Below are 21540 nucleotides of genomic sequence, written 5' to 3'. Positions count from 1 at the left end.
ACAGTCTCTCCTGTGCTCCCTCACTCGCACTTTCTTCCTTTTCTCTGTCTGCCGCTCCTGTTTTTTCATCCCTTTGATTTTAAAATGATTTTTACAGCCTGAGATCAAATGTGCTTTGTTTGACTTTGAACTCTTGTCTGCGATTGTATTCAGGTAGTGTATGTTCTTGTCAGTTCTTTGTTTCTGTCCTCACTTTACCTCATATGGAAATCACATCAGTTGTCACAAAAATGAGACATATTCATGTCATTATAGTACATACATGTACATCAACATTGTCCTAGAATGGAAAACAGTTTGATGGTGTTCTCACTGCTCCCACAGTATGTTTATGGAGGCACCACATTGCATAAGCACATTGCAGATTATTACCATGTAAAACCCACATGTGTCTGCACCACATATGTCGGTCTGCATTTGATTAGGAAGAAAATGGACCGAACTGACTAAAAAGCGGGCAAAGGCCAACTTTCCCTTGCTTGTTTTTCTGTTCTGATGCCATCGCTTGGTTAGCTGTGTGTTTCCTCCGCTTCCAGAGAAGAATTATCCAGCTGTATTACATGCGTTGGTGACACATATGGGCTGCATTTCCCGGAATATTGAGCTCACTTTCCCTGTGTCTCTTTAACTTCCAGTTTCAGTCCAGCACACGTTGTTAAATCACTGCCAGTCCCCCCTTCAGGAATTTGTAATTGTGTGACAGCGAGTTTAAGTCAGATTGTATAAATTTTCAAATCCCCAAAATGTTTCTACAAAATTGATTTTACCAAGACCTACATTTTTCTGCCTGAAAGTAATCCATTTCATAACCACCTTTATCAGCCAAAGTTAAATAAAAATGCAGCTTTAAACTCCAAAAACTCATTTTCTTTTAATTACATGGGAGAGGACTGTGTTTCCCTGCAGCAGGTATCATCAAACAGTACTTGCCTTCTTGCTAATCATTGCTCTCACCAAACCTCTCCAATTTAAGTCAAAAAGCTTAACTATTCCTCATCCAATACGGTAACCTAACCATTTGGTTTGCAGAGCTTGAGGATAATACTATATTGCATGGTAGGAAGCACTATGGTTACCTTGTAGACTGAATCCACGGATTAAAAAAAAGCATTACACAAGAATGTTCAGCTACCTGGCTAGATTACTTATGCAGTATATTGTTAAATAACTCAAAAAAATTCGGTGGATACCCTTGGTAGTACCAAGTTTGGTATCATGACTGCCTCTGAAAAGACTATCTGAAAGTGTGCTGTTAACCCCATTTGTTTGATTCATTGTGTCTCTCTATAGCCCCTAGACACTGCCCGTTCAAGGCAGGGATGTCACGCCATTATTCCACCTCACGTTCTTTGTAAAAGTTGCTGCCATTGCTGCTGTTGTGTTACACGTCACACTTCTTTTGCTTCCGGGATGCTGGCATGCTATCTAAAATCGCACACTGATGCTGCTGTTGTTTGGTTTTGTGTAAAAAATGCAAAATACAAATGTGGCGTATAGAAGAGATTTTGTAGCGGCCCTATAGAGCAATCTCCGTGTAAGAGGGGTTCATGACGGCAAGTTTTCATCCAACCTTTGGACTGACCATTCGGAACCGATCAGCACCTTTGCCTTTAGACGTGTTCGGAGGACACTTGATCCGAACTAGTTTATTGGAAGCACAATGAACCCTTTACCCCTCCACTGAACGCTGCCCCTTCTTTTTTCCCTTTTTACAGTAAACTTCCAACTAGTTTTGTTCTTTTGCTGCACCCCCCAACCCCAACCTATTTCTTTCCAGACATCCCTGCCTGCTCCTCTCTCTGCAAACCATTCATAATTATTGCCATTCATAACACATCACCATCGGCTGGGTGTTATTTTCCTTGCGAGCCAGTCACGGCGAGTTCAAGTTACCCCTCTCCTCTCCCTGTCCCTCACACTCAGCCCTCCTTGACCCCCACGTTCCCAGCGTATTCATTCTCTCCCATTTGTCTCAGCCCAGTCTAAACAAGCAGCTACAGAGAGGAAGGAGGGAGGGAGTGGGTGAGAGAGCGAGGGATAATTGAGTGGGGGAGAATGATGAATGAAGGGGAAGAAAGGAGGGGGTGAGAGCTGATTGAAATGGAGTAATTGTATCAAGACTGTATTGTATTCTTTCCATCCTCTCTCCTCTCATCTTCTATTTTAGTTTTTTGGGGGGAGGAGAGAGAGATAGCGGATGTGGGAGGCATCAATAGTGATACCAGCAGGTGGGAGTGAAAAGACAAGTAGATGAGAGATGACTGGTGGTGGAGTGCTGTGTGATTAGAGGACTTGTTTGATCCATCGTCTTTCTGCCGTCCATTTTCCCTTTTTGCAGCTTTGCTTACTTCCTGTGCAATTTCATCCATTTCTCTGGTTTAGAGATGTTGTGTCACCTCCCATCTGCTATTGTTCCTTTATTCTTCTCTCCGCCCATCTCATCATCAACACTCATGTCTTGAATGCCTTCCAAAAGGCATGTTGCTATCAGGAACTAATCTGTATGTGCGTTCATATATGCACATATGTTTTTCCAACTTAAACAACTTAAACTAAATCTGGCATCACATTGACTTGCATTTTCCATGCTAAGTTTTGCAGTGTGAGTGACAAACTGGAAAATAAACTGGAATTGAACCAGAATAGAAGAAACGAATGTTAAGTAAAAACCTATTTTTTTTCCCAATCAGTTGACTTGTTGCGCTCCAAGGCCTTCACTTCATTTGCATCAAGTTATCAGCTAAAGTAAACTGATCACAGATTAATTACACCACACTGCTCATGTTGTGAATTGTGCAGGGCCAGGTTTTTAACTTTGAGAACCATGTAATGAGAGTGAAAATGTAGCACCACACACTACATGCAGATGATTGCTGTGTGGGCTATTTTGCCATGCTAACACAAGGGCTTGAGGGAGGGTGATGTCGATTGGTCTGTTACTTGGGCTTTTGGTCCTCAATTGTGATCACTGACTAAGGACTAAGGATCACCAACTAAAATATCTCAAGTGCTATGTAATAGATTGTTGTGAAAATTTTGGGGCAGATGGTAGACTTATTTTAACAGTGAGAGACAGATAAGTAACAAAAAAAAACACATTGGAAAAAAGTTAAAAATTGATTTGCATTTGCTCGAGTGAAATAAGTATTTGATAAACCTACCATTAAAATTATAGACTGATCATTTCTTTGTCAGTGGGCAAACTTTCAACATCATCAGGGGATCAAATAATTTTTCCCTCACTGTATCCTGGGCCGGGTTTTGAGGGCAGCAGGCCAAGCAAAGCACCCCAGACGTCTCTCTCCCCAGCAACACTTTCCAGCTCCTCCTGGGGGACCCCAAGGTGTTCCCAGGCCAGATGAGATATGTAGTCCCTCCAGCGGGTTCTGGGTCTACCCCGGGGCCTCTTACCAGTGGGATGGGCCCGGAACACCTCGAAAGGCAGGCACCCAAGAGGCATCCTAATCAGATGCCCAAACCACCTCAACTGACCCCTTTTGACGTGAAGGAGCAGCGGCTCTACTCCGAGCTCCCCCCGGATGTCTGAGCTCCTCACCCTATCTCTAAGGCTTAGCCCAGCCAAACTCATTTTGGCCGTTTGTATCCGCGTCTCCTTCTTTTGGTCACTACCCAAAGCTCATGAGCATAGCTGAGGGTTTGGATGTAGATTGACCATTTGCCTTCCGGCTCAGCTTCTTCTTCACCACAACGGTCTGGCGCAGCGCCAACATCACTGCAGATGCTGTCCCAAACCACCGATCCAGCTCACGCTCCATTCTACCCTCACTCGTGAACAAGACCCCTAGATACACAAACTCCCTTGTTTGAGACACTTGTAAATTCTTCAGATTTTCTCATAATATCTGCATCATCCTCTGCTAGCATGTGATACTCAACGCTATACATAGGTTGTGTTTATGTGTGGGAGTAGATGCAGATGTATCAAAGCCGGTCATTACAAACCGTCAGCAGTATTACGATTGAAGGAAATGGGTGTCACTTGGGTCCTATTTCTTGGCTTGTCCATCTGTTTCTGAGAAGATCTAAACACTGGTGGCAGAGTGGAGCTCTGCAGCCTGACAGATGTATACAGAGCCCTTCTTCCACTGTCAACACAACTGAGTGTTTCCTGTTTATATGAGCCTCAGAGATGGATGGAGTGACTGGGCAGGGATGATGTATGATGGGCAACTGTGGTGTGCAAGAACCTGCTGAAAAAAGTAGTTCGTTTGCCAAGCACATGTAGCCAGAGGTGCATCTTGGTGCGGTTTTTAATGTTTGGCAGTTGGAGGGTTTCACAGTTGTTCTGCAATTTAACTATTTGTGTTTATACGTAATTTGTTTTGGATTTTAGCGTTAGTTGAATATTTGACTTGTGATTTTCCACTCTTCCAGCAGGAAAAAGAAATCTTTGGCTCAAGACATTGCTGGGAGGTTGGAAAAGGTCAAAAGAGGTTCTCGTTAGCGGGTGATTAATTCAATGTGATCATAAGCCAAGAACCACATTTCGAGACTATTTAGACTCAGCTGTTATGCATGAATGGCGGTTAGCATGTCTAGCAACGACCATAGACTTAATTACTGAGATAGATTTGAAACCCTACTCGTCTGTGGAAACCTCCACCCGAAAAATAACAAATAGTCAGCTAAATGGCAGAAAGGTTGGTACATGTATACAGCTGCTAATGACCTGTAGAAACCACATTGAATATTTATTAGTAGTAAGAAATTAAACATTGTAATACCTGGCTCAATCAAACCAAACTTTCTCTTAGGGAATATTATATTGGACTCAATATTATAGATTCATTTCTTGCCAAAAACTAGTCTTATGTGGCTGTTGGGATTTGAGCAAAGACATAAAGCAGAAATGCATGTCAAATCACTTTTTGTTTAATAGCTTTATAGAGAGTTTCTCAACAGCTATTTTATTTGCATCTTGACAAGATCTGTGCTAGATTGCTAATCTATATTTTACAGGATTAGTTTATTTGGTATGCTGTTTGTGGATTTAGGTTGATTGGATTTGCCATAGTTCGTCTGCATGTCTGTTTTTAAAGAAATGCATTGATTTAACAGCTGCATTATTGCTTCATGCTATTTGAATAAAGCCTGCTCTGATGGCTCTGCTCCGTTTCCTCTGTCTATGTTTTCGCCTATAAAGGGCCCAAAGTTTCTATTTGTGTCTCTCTTACTCCGTCCTCTCTCCTCCCCCCCCCTGTTTCTTTGTGAAAGGCCGTTTTGTGTTGCAGCGAGCGGAAAGGAAGTTGCTGGCTTTGTGATGGGATCTCTGTGAAGATACTGTTGACTCTGTGACCCAGTAAAAAAAATCTGTCTGTTAGTGTTGAGCAAATACTCAGGCTCAGTGTCTCTGCAGAGGTTGTAGTCAGGGCTGTTATTTCAGCTCACCCTGCAGTCACAGTTAGCACACACAGATCAGGTTCTGGTATCCAAATGGGAAAAAGGTACTGTGAACTTTGCAGAAGTTATGTTTGAAACTGCTTCTTTATATGGAGTTAATTTATTCTACTCTATGAGAGGTGTGAATGGAGGGAGGGCATATACATGTGTATACTGTATACCCAGTCAGAAAGGGGTGTATTTAACTCCTCGTCATGCCTGAATAGGCAGGTTTGCATAGATCTGAATAAGGTGTGAAAAGGCCAATAACAGAATATAAAGCACGATTGTTTGTCAGAGGAAAAGAAGACAAGTTACAGAAGTGGGTGTACTTGAGTTAAAAGTAGGCTGATTTGAGATGAGCCAGGCCTGCACAGACTCGATCAGCACTCAATGCTTGCTGGTTAGATTCCTTTCTGACTTAACGCCAACTTGCTCTGACATCATGCAAATGTGCAAATGAGCCGCAGTTTTTGAAGCCGGGCATCTGAGTTGCTCCCATAGACTGCAAAACATCAGGCCATGGTGGGATATTCCTGCCTGGATGTTGGATCAACATGATGGCCTGTTGCCAGCTTTTACATCGGCAGTTTGGGGCGAATTAACACAAATAGTCCAGCAGTCAAATTTTATCTCACAATGTCCAAACTTATGTCCAGTAATTCACACATCACATCGTTTAATATGGTATTCTCCTTTATTTAAGTCAAGTTAATTTGTAAAGCCCAGCCTTGCTTTACAGATCCAAATCAGCACAAATTCCAAATGCAGCCTAAACAAATCATGACAAACAGTATTATACATGAACATATACAGTGTTTTTAGTGGTTTCTTTAACACACCCTGATTCACTCAGGAATCACAGTGCAACTTAAAAGGTCTTGCTCCTGCACTTCTTACTTACTCATATGTTTTACCTTCTTTGCCTCCTTTCTGCCTTTCCCACATTGTTTTTCCTTCCTCAGTCTTTATCCTCTATTTTTCTCCCTTATTTCCTTCATCCTTCCTTTTTTATGCCTCCACCCTGGCGATAATCATGGCCAAAGGCATGATGTCTTTTGGTTGTTCATCCCTCCGTCCATCGATACCTCTGTCACATTCTTGTAAACGCCATATCTCAAGGACGCCTTGAAGTAAGTTCTTCAAATTTGGCATAAACGTCCACTTGGGGCCAAAGATGAACCGATTAGATTTTAATTATCAAAGCTCTAGGCCACTGTGACCTCGTCGGTCTCATTCTTGTGAATGCAATATCTTAAGAGCACCTCTTCAAATTTGGCACAAACGTCCACTTGGTCAACGGTCAAGGCCACTGTGACCTTAAAAAAATGATCATGAAAAAAAAAAAAAAAAACACAAAGATGTCTGAAAGAACAATATGATGAAGTAATAATATTTTATATCCAAAAGGTCATAGGTCAGCTTCACTGTGACATGATAATGTTATGCAAAAACACTTTGCTGGCCATTATTCAGTGTCATAACTCAGGAACAGAAGGGGAGACATTAAGTCAGATACTGAATTCATGACACTAATTTTGGGTGTCCACCGTGAAACTTTGCCGATGGTATAGATTATTTGTGCTGCCGGGGGAAGAGGTTTGTGAAGCATCCATGTTTTAGAATATGTAGTGGTAGTACTAGTTTTAACATGTTTGCTGTTTCCTTTGTGTCTCTTTTCCCTGTAGTGTTGGCAGACAACCTGAAGTCCAACCCGGGGATAAAGTGGCAGTACTTCAGTTCAGAGGAGGGCATCTTCACAGTCTTCCCCGCCCACAAGTTCCAGTGCAAGGGAAGTTACGAGCACCGCAGCAGGTATGGACTAACTTCCCCTTTAGTTTAACTTTTTTTTTTTTTTTTTTTTTTTAATTGTCAAGCTCAAAGTTACTGGCAAGCACACAATTTGTCAACAGATATCACCCACTTAGCAAAGTATCAGAATAGGCCGGCTGATATCAAAACCCCATCAACTTGTTCCTGCCCTCATCCACCCTCCCTCTCCTGGTCCTCTTCCTCACCCCTCCTCTCTGTCAGTTGCTGTGGGGTGGCCCAGAGGGCATGTTGATGGCACGCTGCCCTCACACACCCTGACCATACATGCCCGTGGCAGGAATGTGGCTCTGTACCCACTAAAGCCTGTTGGAATTTCACACCTCCGGTGTTGTGGGTTTTTTTGTGTCCACAACTGAAAGATGTCTCTTTCTCTCTCTTGTCCTTTCTTTCTATATTCTTTTGTCTCTCTCTTGTTTTTTGGGGCATTTTAGTATTTCTTTTTGTTTTTTAAAAAAAAATCATGTCCTTCGGGTTTTTTTCTGGCTGTTCAAGTCAGTGAGCTGGCATGCAGCCATGAGAGAAATGACGTTACTTGGCTTGCTTCAAGTGTGAATGAGGCTTTGTGAGTACATCACTCCCCTTCTCCGCCCTGTGTCTCCTTGTCCAGCGGACCACACACACACAGGCTCTGACCCCCCAATCCTCTGCACTGGTCTGCACCCCACCAAACTAATAATAAGATAAAGCGCAGTCTGCTTTAAAACACTGAGGATCCATGATAATGTTGTGTTTTTTTCTTTGTGGGGGAGTTTTCATAGTTAAGCAGCAGGTTTATTATGTTACTTTAGTTTTTGTTTTTGCTACCATGACCCTATAAGGCCTGAAAAGCTGCTGCAGTCGTATTTTATGAACACATGAACACATAAGCAATAAACTGAATAGTGAAATACCATTTTCTAACTTTTGGAGCTTGAAAGTTTCCCATACATCTGTAGGAAGTCATGCACACATGGTTTTCAATACATAACTCAGCGGTGACAGCGAGAAATGCGTCAAGTGTTGAACCTCCACCAAAAACAACAGTAAAGGGAAAGATATCTCTTGTGAAAACTGCAGCTGAGATCAGAAACTCTGACAAAAGCCACCCAAGGAAGACAAGGAACGAGGAAAGGGTGAAGGAGAAAGACATAATGTTTAGTTAGCAGATGCATGAGATGGTTTCAGAGTCACATTGCTGATCTTAAACACTTCAGCACTTAGAAAACACTAACATTTTATTATCACTGTTCAAATGCTGTTACAGTTTGTGTTAATAGCGTCTTGGATTATATTACTGTATAGTAAATGTTCGTGTGTATTTGTGCGTGTGCTCCTGCAGGCCTGTGTATGTGTCTGCGGTGCGTCCCCAGTCCAAACACATCGTGGTGATGGTGGACCATGGAGCGTCTGTGACTGACACCCAGCTTCAGATCGCCAGAGACTCAGCACTGGTCATCCTCAACGCTGTAGATGAACATGACAAGGTTAGTGAAAGGAAATAGACAAAATACGACTTTTCAGTGTTACTCAAACTAACATTTTTTTTTAATTTAATCTCATTGTCCCTCTTTTCAGATCTCTATTCTGTCAGTGGCAGAGACCGTTCGTTCCTGTTCTCTGGACCAGTGCTACAAGAGTCTGCTCTCTCCGGCCACCAGTGAGACCAAGAGGAAGATGAGCACCTTCATCTCCAACATCAAGGCGTCTGATGGAGCCACACAGCACGCAGCAGGTTTCCAGAAGGCCTTCCAGCTGCTCCGAAACACCAGCAGTCTCTGCAAACAGAGTGCCAGTAAGAAATTGTGACATTGCGGTATTGCTGTATATTAGGAGTTTGGACAGATGTCTGTTTGCTGCATTAATGATCAATTCAAGCTCTTGTCCACAGGTCTATGGGCATATTTTACAACATCATCACCTCTCTCGTCATATTATTCAGTATTAACCAATACAAATGTCGTGTTTGCTTCTGTCTTCTATCAGCCACAGACATGGTGATCATCTACCTGTCGTCCGGTATCACGTCTCGAGACTCGTCGGAGCAAGAGAAGAGAGCGACGCTCAGTGTGGTCAGAGAGGAGAACCGACATCTCAACAACTCGGTCATGATCCTCACCTACGCTCTCATGAATGGTAGGTCACTCGTATTTCAGACTGGTGACTGTTGAGAGTGGTTTTAACAGATGTTCACCTGCATTTTATGTCCTCACAATAAAGAAATGTTGTTTTTTTCTGCTTCAAGACACTATTGCAGCAAGTGATTTCAAAGTGGAGGTAAAACTAAAGACAAAATTCTGATTATCTGCTGATTTCCCTCAGCAATAATCGGTCAAACCTGAGTGTTGTGTTATGACAGATTTTGTTTTAGTTTTTCTATCATTTATTTTTTTCTTACCAACGAATCTATTCCAAGATTTATTTTGTAAAATAAGATCCAAATCCTAATTATACTTGAACTAATTTAACCTAGAGTTTTTTTTCCACGTTGTCCATCTTGCTCTCTTGAAAGTGATATGTGAAGAAAGCATTGAGGGTATTTCTTTAAATTTGGCACAAACGTCTGCTTGGACTAAACTATGAACTGATCAGATTTTGGTGGTTGAAGATCAAATGTCAAGGTCATTGTGACCATGTCCTTCTCATTCTTTTGAACGTGATATTCTCAAGAACTCTGAGAGAATTTCTTCAAATTTGGCACAAATGTCCACCTGGATGCAGATGAATTGATTAGATTTTGGTGGTCACTAGTCAAACGTCTACTACTCAATCTCGCAAACAAGATATTTAAAGAAATCCTTTAGGGAGTTTTCTTGGATTTGGCACAAATGTCCACCTGGACGCAGTGAAGAACAGATTAGATTTTGGTGGTCAGTGGTCAACTTTCAAGGTCACTGTGACCTCAAAAAACACATTTTTGGCCACAATTCAAAAATGTATAAGTAAAATCTGACAAAAGTTTACACAAATGTTTAATAAGATATATACATTTTATATCCCACCCCAAAAAATCAAAGTTCAACTTCACTGTGACATAATGTTTTGCAAAAACATTTTTTTCTGGCCATTATTTAATGTTCAATCTCAGGAACAGAAGGGAAGACATTTAGTCAGATACTGAATTGGTGACGCTAATCTTGGGTGTCCACCTTGAAACCTTGCTGATTGTATAGATCCTCTGTGCTGCAGGTTTGAAGATGTGTGTGAAGCATCCATGTTTTAGAATATGTAGCTTCTTTGCAGCAACTTCCATATTTGACTTATCAACTGCCATGGCTACATACAAAAGACAGGATGTAAACTGTAACAGTAACTTGACTGGTTCACAGAGGCACATAACTGAGAGGCAGTAATTCTAATTTAAATCGTAAAAGCACAAATTTTCACAGCATTTAAAGTTTAAAGTGTAAAACCAACTACACGAAGAGCTGTAGCCTTCTAGGTTATATCGCACATTACATGTAGTTGTACACTTATATAAATTGTTGTGTTTTATTTGGGTATTTAGAACAGAAGCCAGCTGAAAAATTATATCTTTTAAAAATAAAGCATAAAACAGCTATTTAAGACCATTTCTGGCTACGTATTAGTCACATATTCCCCACATTAATTTTTTTTTTGTTTCCTCTTGTTTTGCTCACGTCTAGACCTTCATTCAGTTGTAGCTCTGCTGGGATCTGTCTCCGTGTTAGATATATTTTCTCTGTGTTTTTGGGTACAATGTGTTCAAGAGAAGACTGAAGGTTAGAGAGGTGCTCAGAAACCTCAAAGGCTTTTTTTTCTCCTCTGTGCGTGTGTGTTGGTGTGGTGTGTATGCTTCCTTTTCCTCTTTTATTGTCCTTGTCCATCCATCTGCCTCCTCTAATTCCTGCCTCCCTCCGCAACACACACACATACACTCACCTCTGCTGCGCATGCATTAGTCCACCATTAATACAAATCGTTTTTGCATCTGAGAATGGAAATTAGGTACATCTAAGAGAGGAGAGAGTGAGACTTCAAAGGGCATGCTGCTCACTCTGTGTGTGACTGACAGAGGACCTTGGCTGTTTAAAGAGCTCCATGATGAAAAGGATGCAGAAATCTATCGTCCTCTGAGTTTGTTAGCATTGCATATCCAAAAAAACATTTGTTTTGTCGCTGACGCTGCTGCACACAGCTGAAAGGCCCACTGTGGGTGTGGGTGTCTTATTCCCTGCATCCCCTGCCAAATGTGAAGTGCTGATTGTTCAAGGAGATCAGCAGTCCCTCGGCAGTATAATGCACAGTTGTGTTTGTGTGTGTTGATGTTGATGAGATGCCCACCTCCCTCACCATAACTGTGTACGGCAGCCTGAATAACCTGCTAAATAAACAGTCAGATACAGTATGGTCTCCACACCATATGTTAATCATTACCTGCTTACTCATTGTATTTCGCATATGGCTGTATTCTTTTGATTTATCAAAACAGTATTTTATAAAATGTCAGAAAATCCCCATGACAGTGTCCCAGAGCACAAAATAAAGAGATGATAGAAAATATTATGTTAAATGGAGAAAATTAGAAAATCCCCCAGAAGCTCGAACAATAAATGTTTGTCTTTTTTCTTGTTTTTTTGGATGTGTGTGCCATACTGTTTCCTACACAGTATTAACAGAGACTGAAAAAACTGAGACTGAATGGTAAAAGAAGCGCTGATCGAAACAAGTTTTACCTTACTGTTTAACTGTAATCCAACGTCATTTGTTACCTTCTGCCCGCCATATTGTTTACTGTGTCAAAACAGCCAAGTTTGCATCACATCAGCCACCAGTTGGAGCGTTTATTGGTCCAGATGCAGCACAGTGCATTCTGGTAGTTGTAGGTTTTCTACCTCTTGAGCAAAAGTGAATGCAACAGCCCTTTATCTCTGTTTTGTCCAGTCATATAGCACCAATTTCAAAAGTATTTGCATTTTAACCTGTCATACACAGCCTAATTGTTTTGAAAAGATCTTTTTTTCTAACAGTGTAATAAATTCTTAAACACACACTGAGTATTTTATCTTCCCTGCCGCCCCTAAGGTAACTCACAAACTGCTGCTTTTGACTTACTCAACTCAGCTAGGTAGCTACACCAATGATGGATGTAAAAGAATGTAAAAGGAGTTGAATGTGGTTGATGACAGATTGATTACCTCACATACTGATGACCTACTGGTGTAAAGAGTGATGAGGAAAGACACAGCACAGACAGGTAAATTACATTTTCACCTTGTGACCTGCTGGCACATGTTTGGTGGTTTCCCAGCCTACTCAATGCAGGTTTTAAAATATTCAAAGAATTGCCTTTGCATATGTTCTCATGTTTTTTTAGCCCCCAAGATACATGAATTGAATTTTTATGAGTCAGTCAGTGTTTGATAACAAGACAAAAATACAGGGTACATTTTAACATATAGATGTTCCCTAAAAACTCAAAGATTACAATAACAAAAAGGATCGTTATAGCTTAGAAGAGTGGTAAAGGATCCTCCCTCTTAAATTAAAGTGAAGAGAAACCTGTGCAGTCAGCAAACTCTCTCCTTTGTGCCGCTTTGACATTGCCACCCATGACGACATTGCCTCCCGTCACTCGCCCAGCGTGATGATCAGCAGAGCCTTGGCATTAAAAAGGGATTCTGCTGTAATCCAGTCAATGATTGGATACTGGCAGACATTCTATGCTCCAATCCTCCCCAATAGGTTGTGAGATGCCAAATGTTCCAGGTGACAGCTGTAGGGGCCAACCATGGTTATCCATTCTCCTTTAAATGACCTTATGAGGCTTGGAAAGATCGAGCCCGAAGAGCGCGTTAACGACTCAACGGCATATTTTCTTTAAAGCGACGAGGGATTTATTCATGTCATGATCTCTGAGCTTCACAGATGACAGTTGTTGTTCGACAGATGCACGAGATTGAACAAATAAAGCTTATGGAGCTCATGACGCAGGTTCACAAGTCCGGGCCTGCATGTATGAAATGTCTCTTTGGCTCATGCCAAATAAGTTTGGGAAATCTGTGAGGCAATGTATAGTATGTGCCTTGATTAATGATCCAGTTTAATGCAAACCTCTTGCTGCATGAGGGTAATTGTTCTCTAAATGCACTTTATTTCAAAGATATTTGGTGATTTCTGCCGCTGTTTGGCTGCAGGAGCATGATTTTTTTTTCCAGCTCCTTGAAGGGTTTTGTTTTTTTACAGCTCGAGGGGAAAGAGAACAGTGGGTTGCCTTTTATAATAGGAATTTGAGTCATGCGCTCTTCAGTGAAAAGCTGTTTACTCTTTGTACCTCCTCTCAACCACTCCCTCCTCTTTTCATTTGCACAGTTACCCTGTTCAACAGGCCTTCAGCCGTGCCGTCAATAACGGATTTGTTCTTAATATCCCTGCTCCGTTAAATCAAACAAAGTCAACCCACCCTCCCTATCCTAACCTCTTTCTCTATCCCGTTCCCTCCCCCCTGCAGAGGGAGTGACAGGCCTGAAGGAGCTGGCCTTCTTGAGGGATCTTGCAGAGCAGAATTCGGTGAAATATGGCGTCGATCGAATGTCTGACCGGGACCGCTCCTCTGTGGCGTCCTCGTCTGGATCAGCAGGAGCTGCCATGATGCCGGTGGTGAAGGGAAGCATGATGGTGCTAAACCAGCTGAGCAACCTAGAGACGACAGTGGGCCGCTTCTACATCAACCTGCCCAATCGCATGATCGACCTGGCCCGCTTCAGCCTGCCCTACTCTGACCCCATGGGAGATGGTGAGTGATGGACACAGCTGGTCAGAGATTATGTTGCACAACTTTAGATCAGTGGAATAACACTGATGAATTATTCAAATTACAACTGCATACATTTTTCAGTAATAGTCAGTAGATTAATTTATTCACTCTCTTGCCAAGAGTCAGATGAGACATCGACACCACTCATGTCTGTAAGCTCAACACAAAGCTAAAGCCAGTAGACAGTTAGCATAGGTTAGCATTAAGACCAGATTTAGGACCAAGTTACTGTTTTGCTTGTCACAAGTAACTCAGAAGTCTTTGCACTCAAGTCTCAAGTCAAGACAGGCAAGTCCCAAGTCAAGTCACAAGTCCTGAAGTTTGAGTTTTGAGCAAGTCATAATGTGCTCCTCATCAAATTTAATGACTTTTTAACAACAAAGTAATAATATATCACAAATACAAAAAAACATTAACGCTTTTTGTGTTTGTTGAAATAACCTTGTTAAAACAAATGTGACTGAAATTTGTCATTTTAAAAAAGTTGTGCTGGCACTGCACTTTCATTGCACATAGCACTGTTAACCGGTGCCGCAATTTGCTCGCTAACTATGTTAATGTTAGCCTTGAGTTACCTTTTTTTTTTTTTTTTTTTGCAATTTCAAATGTTAAACAAAGTTGCAATTTGTTGTGTTTTTATCTGCCATTTTGGACCTGCATGTTTTACTGCAATTTCTCTTTTAATGACTGCTGCATAGTTTATGCTTACAAACAAAATGATCTTTAGTATAACTTGTTTTCGAACTGGCTATCAGTAATGTAATGTTAGGTCTTGTTCTCTCCTGCATCTTGTTTGGATGCTGTTGCACTGGTTAAAACAAAGTGGATCTTGGGGATTACGTGTCAGTTTGCTGCAAATGAATAGTTTTAATCTTTGTTCTAGGGGGAAAGTATCAAGTATTTTTATGTCAAAAGACTCAAGTCCAAGTGAAGTCACGGGTTGTTGCTGTTTAAGTCAAAGTCGAGTTGTCTTTTTTGATTTTGTCAAATCAAGTCCAAAGTCATCAGATTTGTGACTTAAGTCTGACTCGAGTCAAAGTCATGTGACTGGAGTACGCACGTCTGAAAAAAGACTGGAAGTGGGGAAACTGCTAGCCTGGCTCTAAGCTCTTTAATTAGCAAGTTACATGCTGAGATGTTTTTTTGACTGAAACATTGACTTGCCCGGGGAAATATAATGGGATGTACGATGTTAATACAGTAAATGAACTTTGGATGTGGTGGTAGGCTGATTTGTTCTTTGGACAGAGACGGGCTAGCTTGTATCTCCTGCTTCTAGTCTTAATGCTGAGCTAAGCTAAACGTATTACTTAAGTGTTTCTCAACATGTCAAACTATTCCTGTAAAACAAATCTTGCTAAAACACTATGAAAACTGTTGCATTTGTATTCTGCACAAAAAATGAATGAAAGGAGCTCAACAGAACTAAACTGCAAACACACTTTAAGCTCAAAAAAGATCATCTTTGTGCAATTAACTAACCTCGGGTGTTGCATAAACTAGATTCCTCCTCTTCTTTCTCCAGGGTTTATTATGACCGTGAGCCGGCCGTGTTATTTTGGCAACCTGCTCCTTGGCGTGGTCGGCGTGGATGTGAATCTGGCCTACATCTTGGAGGATGTCACCTACTACCAAGACTCTCTGGCGTCATACACGTTCCTCATTGACAACAAAGGTCAGTCACATGCGAGACAGGCGAGGTGGTAGTGATCAGCACAGTTTGGTTCCTCACTCTCCCAAAACTAACTCATGGTCAGCCATGAACAGCAGCGTTGTAACCAAAGATGGCTTTAAATCTTTACGACCCGTTCTCTAAGTAAAGTTTTCTCCATGTGCAGTAACATAGATTTTTAAGCCAGTAACAAAACAGCACCATTCAGGAAAAGTCTTGTTAGGACCTCCAGGTCCGACAGACTCCAGTGGTCTACAAAACATTTCTGTGCGCATTCAAAGTATCAATCTTTATTAGTCACGGCCTTAGAGAAACACCCCATATGCTTGGAAGAGAGTGTCTTTTGGTGTTTTTGTTTCACATACAAGTGGAATTACACTTTATTTTGTCTGTTTCAACTTCCCCCACAGCCATTATCCCTTATTAGACTTAATTGACATCTTCTTGGTAGCACTGGCACTTCTTTGGCATTTCATTCTCTGTTGAGCCATGCCTCAGTGCTTTACCACAGCGCAGGGCGGTAGTGCTCATGTCCGGTCTTGATTTATTTTGGCCTCAGCTGAGGGGGTCTTGACTGAACCAAGTGGTGCTGTGCAGCAGGTAAGTTGTGCTCTGTCTGCAGGTTTAGAAAGCAGGGACATTAATGGAAGGAGTTTTGATAGATGGCACTATTGCTGCATTGCTTACTTTTGTATACTCAGGAACATTTGTTGCAATAATGTCCTCCTGCCAAGCTTGTAAGATAGTTAGCTGAAATTTGTTTGCTCACTTTCACATATATAAACATAACCATGACTCTCAACTTAGGTCATATTAACTTATAAAAGGTCCACCCTTTAACAACTCTTATTAAGTCTTACTGAGTGTTTGCTAAGCCTAGCGGCAAATTAAACCAGGCTCAGTTGAAATGTTGAGCTAGACGGCAGGTATATCAAACATGGCAACAACCAGACTTGATTTGTGTGTTGTCTTGGTGACCCGGGCCAGGAGGCAGTGCCATGCTAGTACTAGGCAAGAAGAAAGGATGATTAAACAAAGCTGGAGCAAGACAAGGTTGAAATGAAAGGTTGCCTCAGTTTGGGTGGAGCGTAGAAGAGGGAGCAGGTGATAGAGAAATATGTGGAAGGGAGGTGAAGTATAATTGAGCAAATCATAAAACACTGGCAGACTAACAGACATGTACTCACCTGAAGTGTTAAGCATCGTCATTTCTTAAACCTTATTATTGCAAGTGAACTTCTGCAGCTGTGTGAGTTTGGCTCCTCTCCCGTGCCATTCAACGAGCCTCTAAAATGTTTGTTATTGTAATAAATATGCCATCAAATTATAGCTTATTACTGCACCATGCTTATTAAAGCAGCTACTCGGTAAACATTGACGAATGAGTGCCATTAAAGTTATTAGCTGGCATTCAAATCGTCTGCTGGCAATTAGAGTGAAGGTAAACACAATTAGGTAAATAGACGGCTGACAAGAAGCTTCCGGACCTGGAACTGGAAATAGCAGAAATTTAAAATATTTTTGCATATGAGGCATTTATCTTTTTAAATGTGTGCGTGTGTGGATCAGAATAAAGCAAGCCTGTGCGTAAACTGAATAATGTATAGATTTATGTATGCTTAATATCACGCTATGGCCCTGTTTATGTGTGCTGTAGTTTGCTGTATGAGGACAGAGATGCCTTGTTTTAGTAAATCGGTTCTCCTTAAAGAGTGTGAGACACCACACAAACCAACATACTCTCCTTTTTTCAAATATACACAGTGTATTAGAACTGTGTAAAAATAAATAAATAAATAAAATTGTTTACTTCTTTCAAAACAGATGGACTTTCAATCCAGTTTCTTGAGGGCTTTCTGGCTCTCCCAAAAGTATTACAGCTGCTGTTAAGAGCGGTGTTTATCACAGCACTGCACTCCTTAGCACCACTAAAGTGCTGGTTGTTACTGATCTTATTTAGAACAGTTTGAAGGTTAGATGCTGTTTCTCGTTCTCGCTGGAATTTAAGAGTTTGGGAAAAGAGCAGCGTTAAAATGAGCAGCGTCCACTCTGGTTTTTGTTGTGACTTTTACAGCACCAACAGCTTTCTATGTTATTAGATTTAAATCAGGTGCTCAAGAAGTCACTACTATTTTCGTAGTGGCCAGAGTAATTACATTGTCACCTGTTGCCCTGTGGCTTACACAGTAAAAGAGATGTCTGTAAATCAGTGGATACATTTTTTTGAGTGTTGCAACCCTTGCCATGTGACTGGTTTCACTATCAGGATTTGATCCATTCGGTTTGGTAACATTTGGAAAGTGTAGAAGAGTGGCAAGATTGAATCATTTCATCCCCATTCAAGTTGAAAGAGCGCTAAACCAGAGGTAGCGAAAGTCTCTATTGTGCCTGCTCTATGGGCCTCATGGTGCAGACACATGTGCCACCAGGCCCCCTGGGAAGCTGCTCAGCCTTGCTTTCAATTCTTTCCAGTGGTCTTTCACAGTATTGCAGCGGAAAAAAAACCATTTCCCCCCGAGACGACTATTGTAAGACACGTCTGTAAAACTGTGTACAGGACACCTTTAACGGCAGACAAGGTCAATACCGCTCTTTCTAGTTCTTGATCCATGGTGGATTTATATCTTTAAAACTTTCTTTGAGCTGAGCGGGAACTCATGGGGGGGGTCCAGGGGAAAAAAAAAGTGTTTGACTAATTTTTGGGCAGTTATTGCACATTCAGTTAACATATTCTAACAAGTTGCAAGAATAGATCTATGAGACAGTAAGTGGCACTTGTACTCACCCATAATCAAATACTAGGTAAGATAAGCTTTTATTGATCCCCAGAGGGGGAATTCAGGTACTGCAGCTGCACAAAGACAGATATAAGTACAAATAAATACAGATGTTAAAAATATACATATATTTATCTGTGGCAGTTTATCATGATATTATCAGTGGTAAAAACAAGGAGTTCACAGTTTAACTGACATTTTTAATGAATGTGGCCTCAGAAATTTTCAAGATTTTAATATTACTTCCAGTGAGCTTGCACACAGCATCTTTTTTTATGTACCTACAGCTACTGTTCGCACAGCAATACCTGCCTACAGTGTTATCATCAACAACTGGCACAGAGTATGGAGTAATGGTAGACAGTACTGATCGCAGGAGTAATTGTGCTCTTATTAATGACATTGGCGTTTGATTTCCTAGGTTACACCCTGATGCATCCGTCACTGACACGGCCCTACCTGATGACCGAGCCTCCCCTGCACACCGACATCATCCACTACGAGAATATCCCAGGCTTCCCTGTTGTCCGACAGAACATCCTCAGGTAAGACAAGATGAGTGAATAAAAAGTTGGCTTCTAAAACCATTTAAAATACCTCCACCCATGGATACATAGATGATATGTATTTATGTGTTTTTTTTGTTGGTGTTTAAAGCTGTGTTTTTTTTTTGTTTTTTTTTTCTTACAGCCTCCCGCTGGGCAGTCAGGTCATTGCTGTGCCAGTCAACTCCTCTCTGTCCTGGCACACCAACAGACTCCGGGACAACAGCAAAGACGCATACAATGTCAGCTACGCCTGGAAACTGGTAGGTGAATTTATGGACATGTGTAGACAATAAACATTTGGTCACTGGTGACATTTATCTTCTCAGTCCAGCACTGGCACCTCAGCCTAGATTGAACAATTCATTTTCTCAACACTTTTTAAGTGGTGTAGACACAAACGTACATACACTGAAACGCTATGTAAAATTAGAAGTAGAAGAAGAAGAAAATCAGGTGTTTTTCAATAGATGGACTGTAATTTAATATGTGAAGATGAGTATTATGAACTTCCAATTCCCTTTTTCCCCTCATTTGAGTGCTAGTATATGAGCTAAAGGATTGTATGTGAGCACTCATGATGATCTTTCGCTCTGACCCAGTGAGCCATTATCGTGTTGGGACAATAACTATCTCATGTACTTTCTCTCCATCTCTGTCTTTAGCTCTTTATCATTCCTGTGCCGAGGTCTAAAAGCAGTGTAGAGATTTACGCTCCCAGCCTTTATGTCTCCACCAAACCTCTGCCACCTTAAATTAGTCGGCGTAATAAAAACCTGGCGCTCCCACACCCAGAAACCGTCTGTCCCTCGAATCTGCTTTTTCTCTGCGGCCCAGAGGTGTCATGTTTTAGGAACAAATGGCAACAGCACAGCAATAACATCACGCCATATTGAGCCTTTTTGCTTTCTGACATTTAGGTTTTTGGCAGGGGCAAAAATATCACACTTGATTTAGGCATTTCACTTTTAGCCTTTTTAAAAGCTTTTGACATTTTGTGTTTTTTTTTTTCTCTCACATGGGCGCCAGAGTTCAAACACGTCACCTTTTGCCATGAGTTTGGCAGCTGTCTGTGTTTTTTAAAATGAACTTTCCAGAGCCAGAAAAATGGTAAACAGGCTCAGGAAGAAAAAATTGAGAGGAGTCTGTTGATTCACACGCCGACAGTCTGTCTTTCTGCAGGATAAATAATGTCCAGGAGCTCCTTTATGACTATACCATGTTTCTGTGTTTGTGACCAGAATTTAGATGAAAATGTATCTGAGGGGATTTTTTTCCTCTTGAGTTATCAGAAGCTCCGGGGTCTTTCTAAAAACCGTTTACTGTTTGTTTGACAGTTTGCATAATTTAACAACAAAGTCTCAGAGTTTGGGACCTGACTAGCCCTGCATGGTTGATTTAGAGTCAGTGGGGTGAAAACAGATGTTAAGCAGGATAATTTCTCCCCTGGAAGAAGCGTGCGGCCCGTGAAATATTGGCTGTGAAGACTGACACTAAACACTAAAAAAGAGCTGATAGGGATGGGGAGTGTGTGTGATGTCACCGTCTCTCTGGCATTTAGTTTGTACAAAGTATGTAGGAGTGGAGTGAGTAAATTGCATCAGCTGCCAGTGTTTTATTCACAAAATCATACTTGGAACTAAAAGTAAATGTGTTGTACATTAGTTTTAAGGGTTCACCTGCCAAAAAAGGTACAGTAGGTAGATCCCTCTTTAAAATCTATGCGTCCATTCTTTGTCTTTCTCGTCCACTTCCTCTGTAGCATTGTCTGGCATAAATTTATCTGAATGAATAAGTACCTATATACCTATAACAGTATTCTATATTTTTGTGCCTCCATCGGAACAGTCGTGGCCAGAGGCATTATGTTTTCAAGTTGTCCATCTGTGCGTCTGTCCCGTTCTTGTAACCATGATATCGTCAAGAACACCTTACAGGAATTTCCTCAAATTTGGCACCAATGGTCACCTGAAATCAACAATGAACTGATGAGAATTAATTGCTCAAAGGTCAAGGTCAAGGTCATTCTTTTGAATGCAATATCTCAAGAACTCAGTGAGGGAATTTCTTCAAGTTTGGCACAAACGTCTACTTGGACTTAGTGATGAACAAATTAGACTCTGGTGGTCAAAGGTCACTGTGACCTTGTGTTTGTCCCATTCTCACAAATGTGATAACTCAAGAAATCCTTTAGGGAGTTTCCCTAAATTTGGCACAAATATCCACCTGGACGCAGTAATGAACCGATTAGATTTTGGTGGTCAGTGGTCAAATTTCAAGGTCACTGTGACCTCACAAAACACAATTCAAGAATTCATACATTAATTCTGACAACAAGAACACATCACTTTCAAGTTGGTCCCACAAACGCTGCCTTGCTGCCAGGACTACTCCATTACACCAAATAAGTAATAATTACACTGCAGAGCCCAACTGCTCAGGAAGTTATTTTGTCTTAAAAAGTACCAATAAAGTTTTTTGTCTTAGGCTGAAGAAGGATGAACAGACTTAGGATTAAATATCACTAACAGGCTTGTAAAATCTGAAAGTATCTAGATA

At 41.2% G+C, this 21540-nt stretch overlaps 1 protein-coding gene across 1 annotated transcript in view; it reads left to right on the top strand.

The window, feature by feature from the left end:
• The window catches only part of cachd1 (cache domain containing 1), a 113331-nt gene that overhangs the window by 66383 nt on the left and 25408 nt on the right, over positions 1–21540 (top strand). The window contains exons 5-12 of the mRNA XM_050055506.1: positions 7089–7215; positions 8552–8696; positions 8788–9004; positions 9196–9345; positions 13682–13966; positions 15513–15662; positions 18858–18981; positions 19127–19244. Of these exons, the coding sequence (XP_049911463.1) occupies positions 7089–7215; positions 8552–8696; positions 8788–9004; positions 9196–9345; positions 13682–13966; positions 15513–15662; positions 18858–18981; positions 19127–19244 (1316 nt within the window). The remainder of the gene's footprint in view (positions 1–7088; positions 7216–8551; positions 8697–8787; positions 9005–9195; positions 9346–13681; positions 13967–15512; positions 15663–18857; positions 18982–19126; positions 19245–21540) is intronic.

This window comes from Epinephelus moara, chromosome 10, assembly GCF_006386435.1.
Source record: "Epinephelus moara isolate mb chromosome 10, YSFRI_EMoa_1.0, whole genome shotgun sequence".
Classification (NCBI taxonomy): domain Eukaryota; kingdom Metazoa; phylum Chordata; class Actinopteri; order Perciformes; family Serranidae; genus Epinephelus; species Epinephelus moara.
The sequence above is the reverse complement of the archived record's forward strand: the minus strand, read 5'-3'. Positions and strand labels throughout refer to the sequence as shown.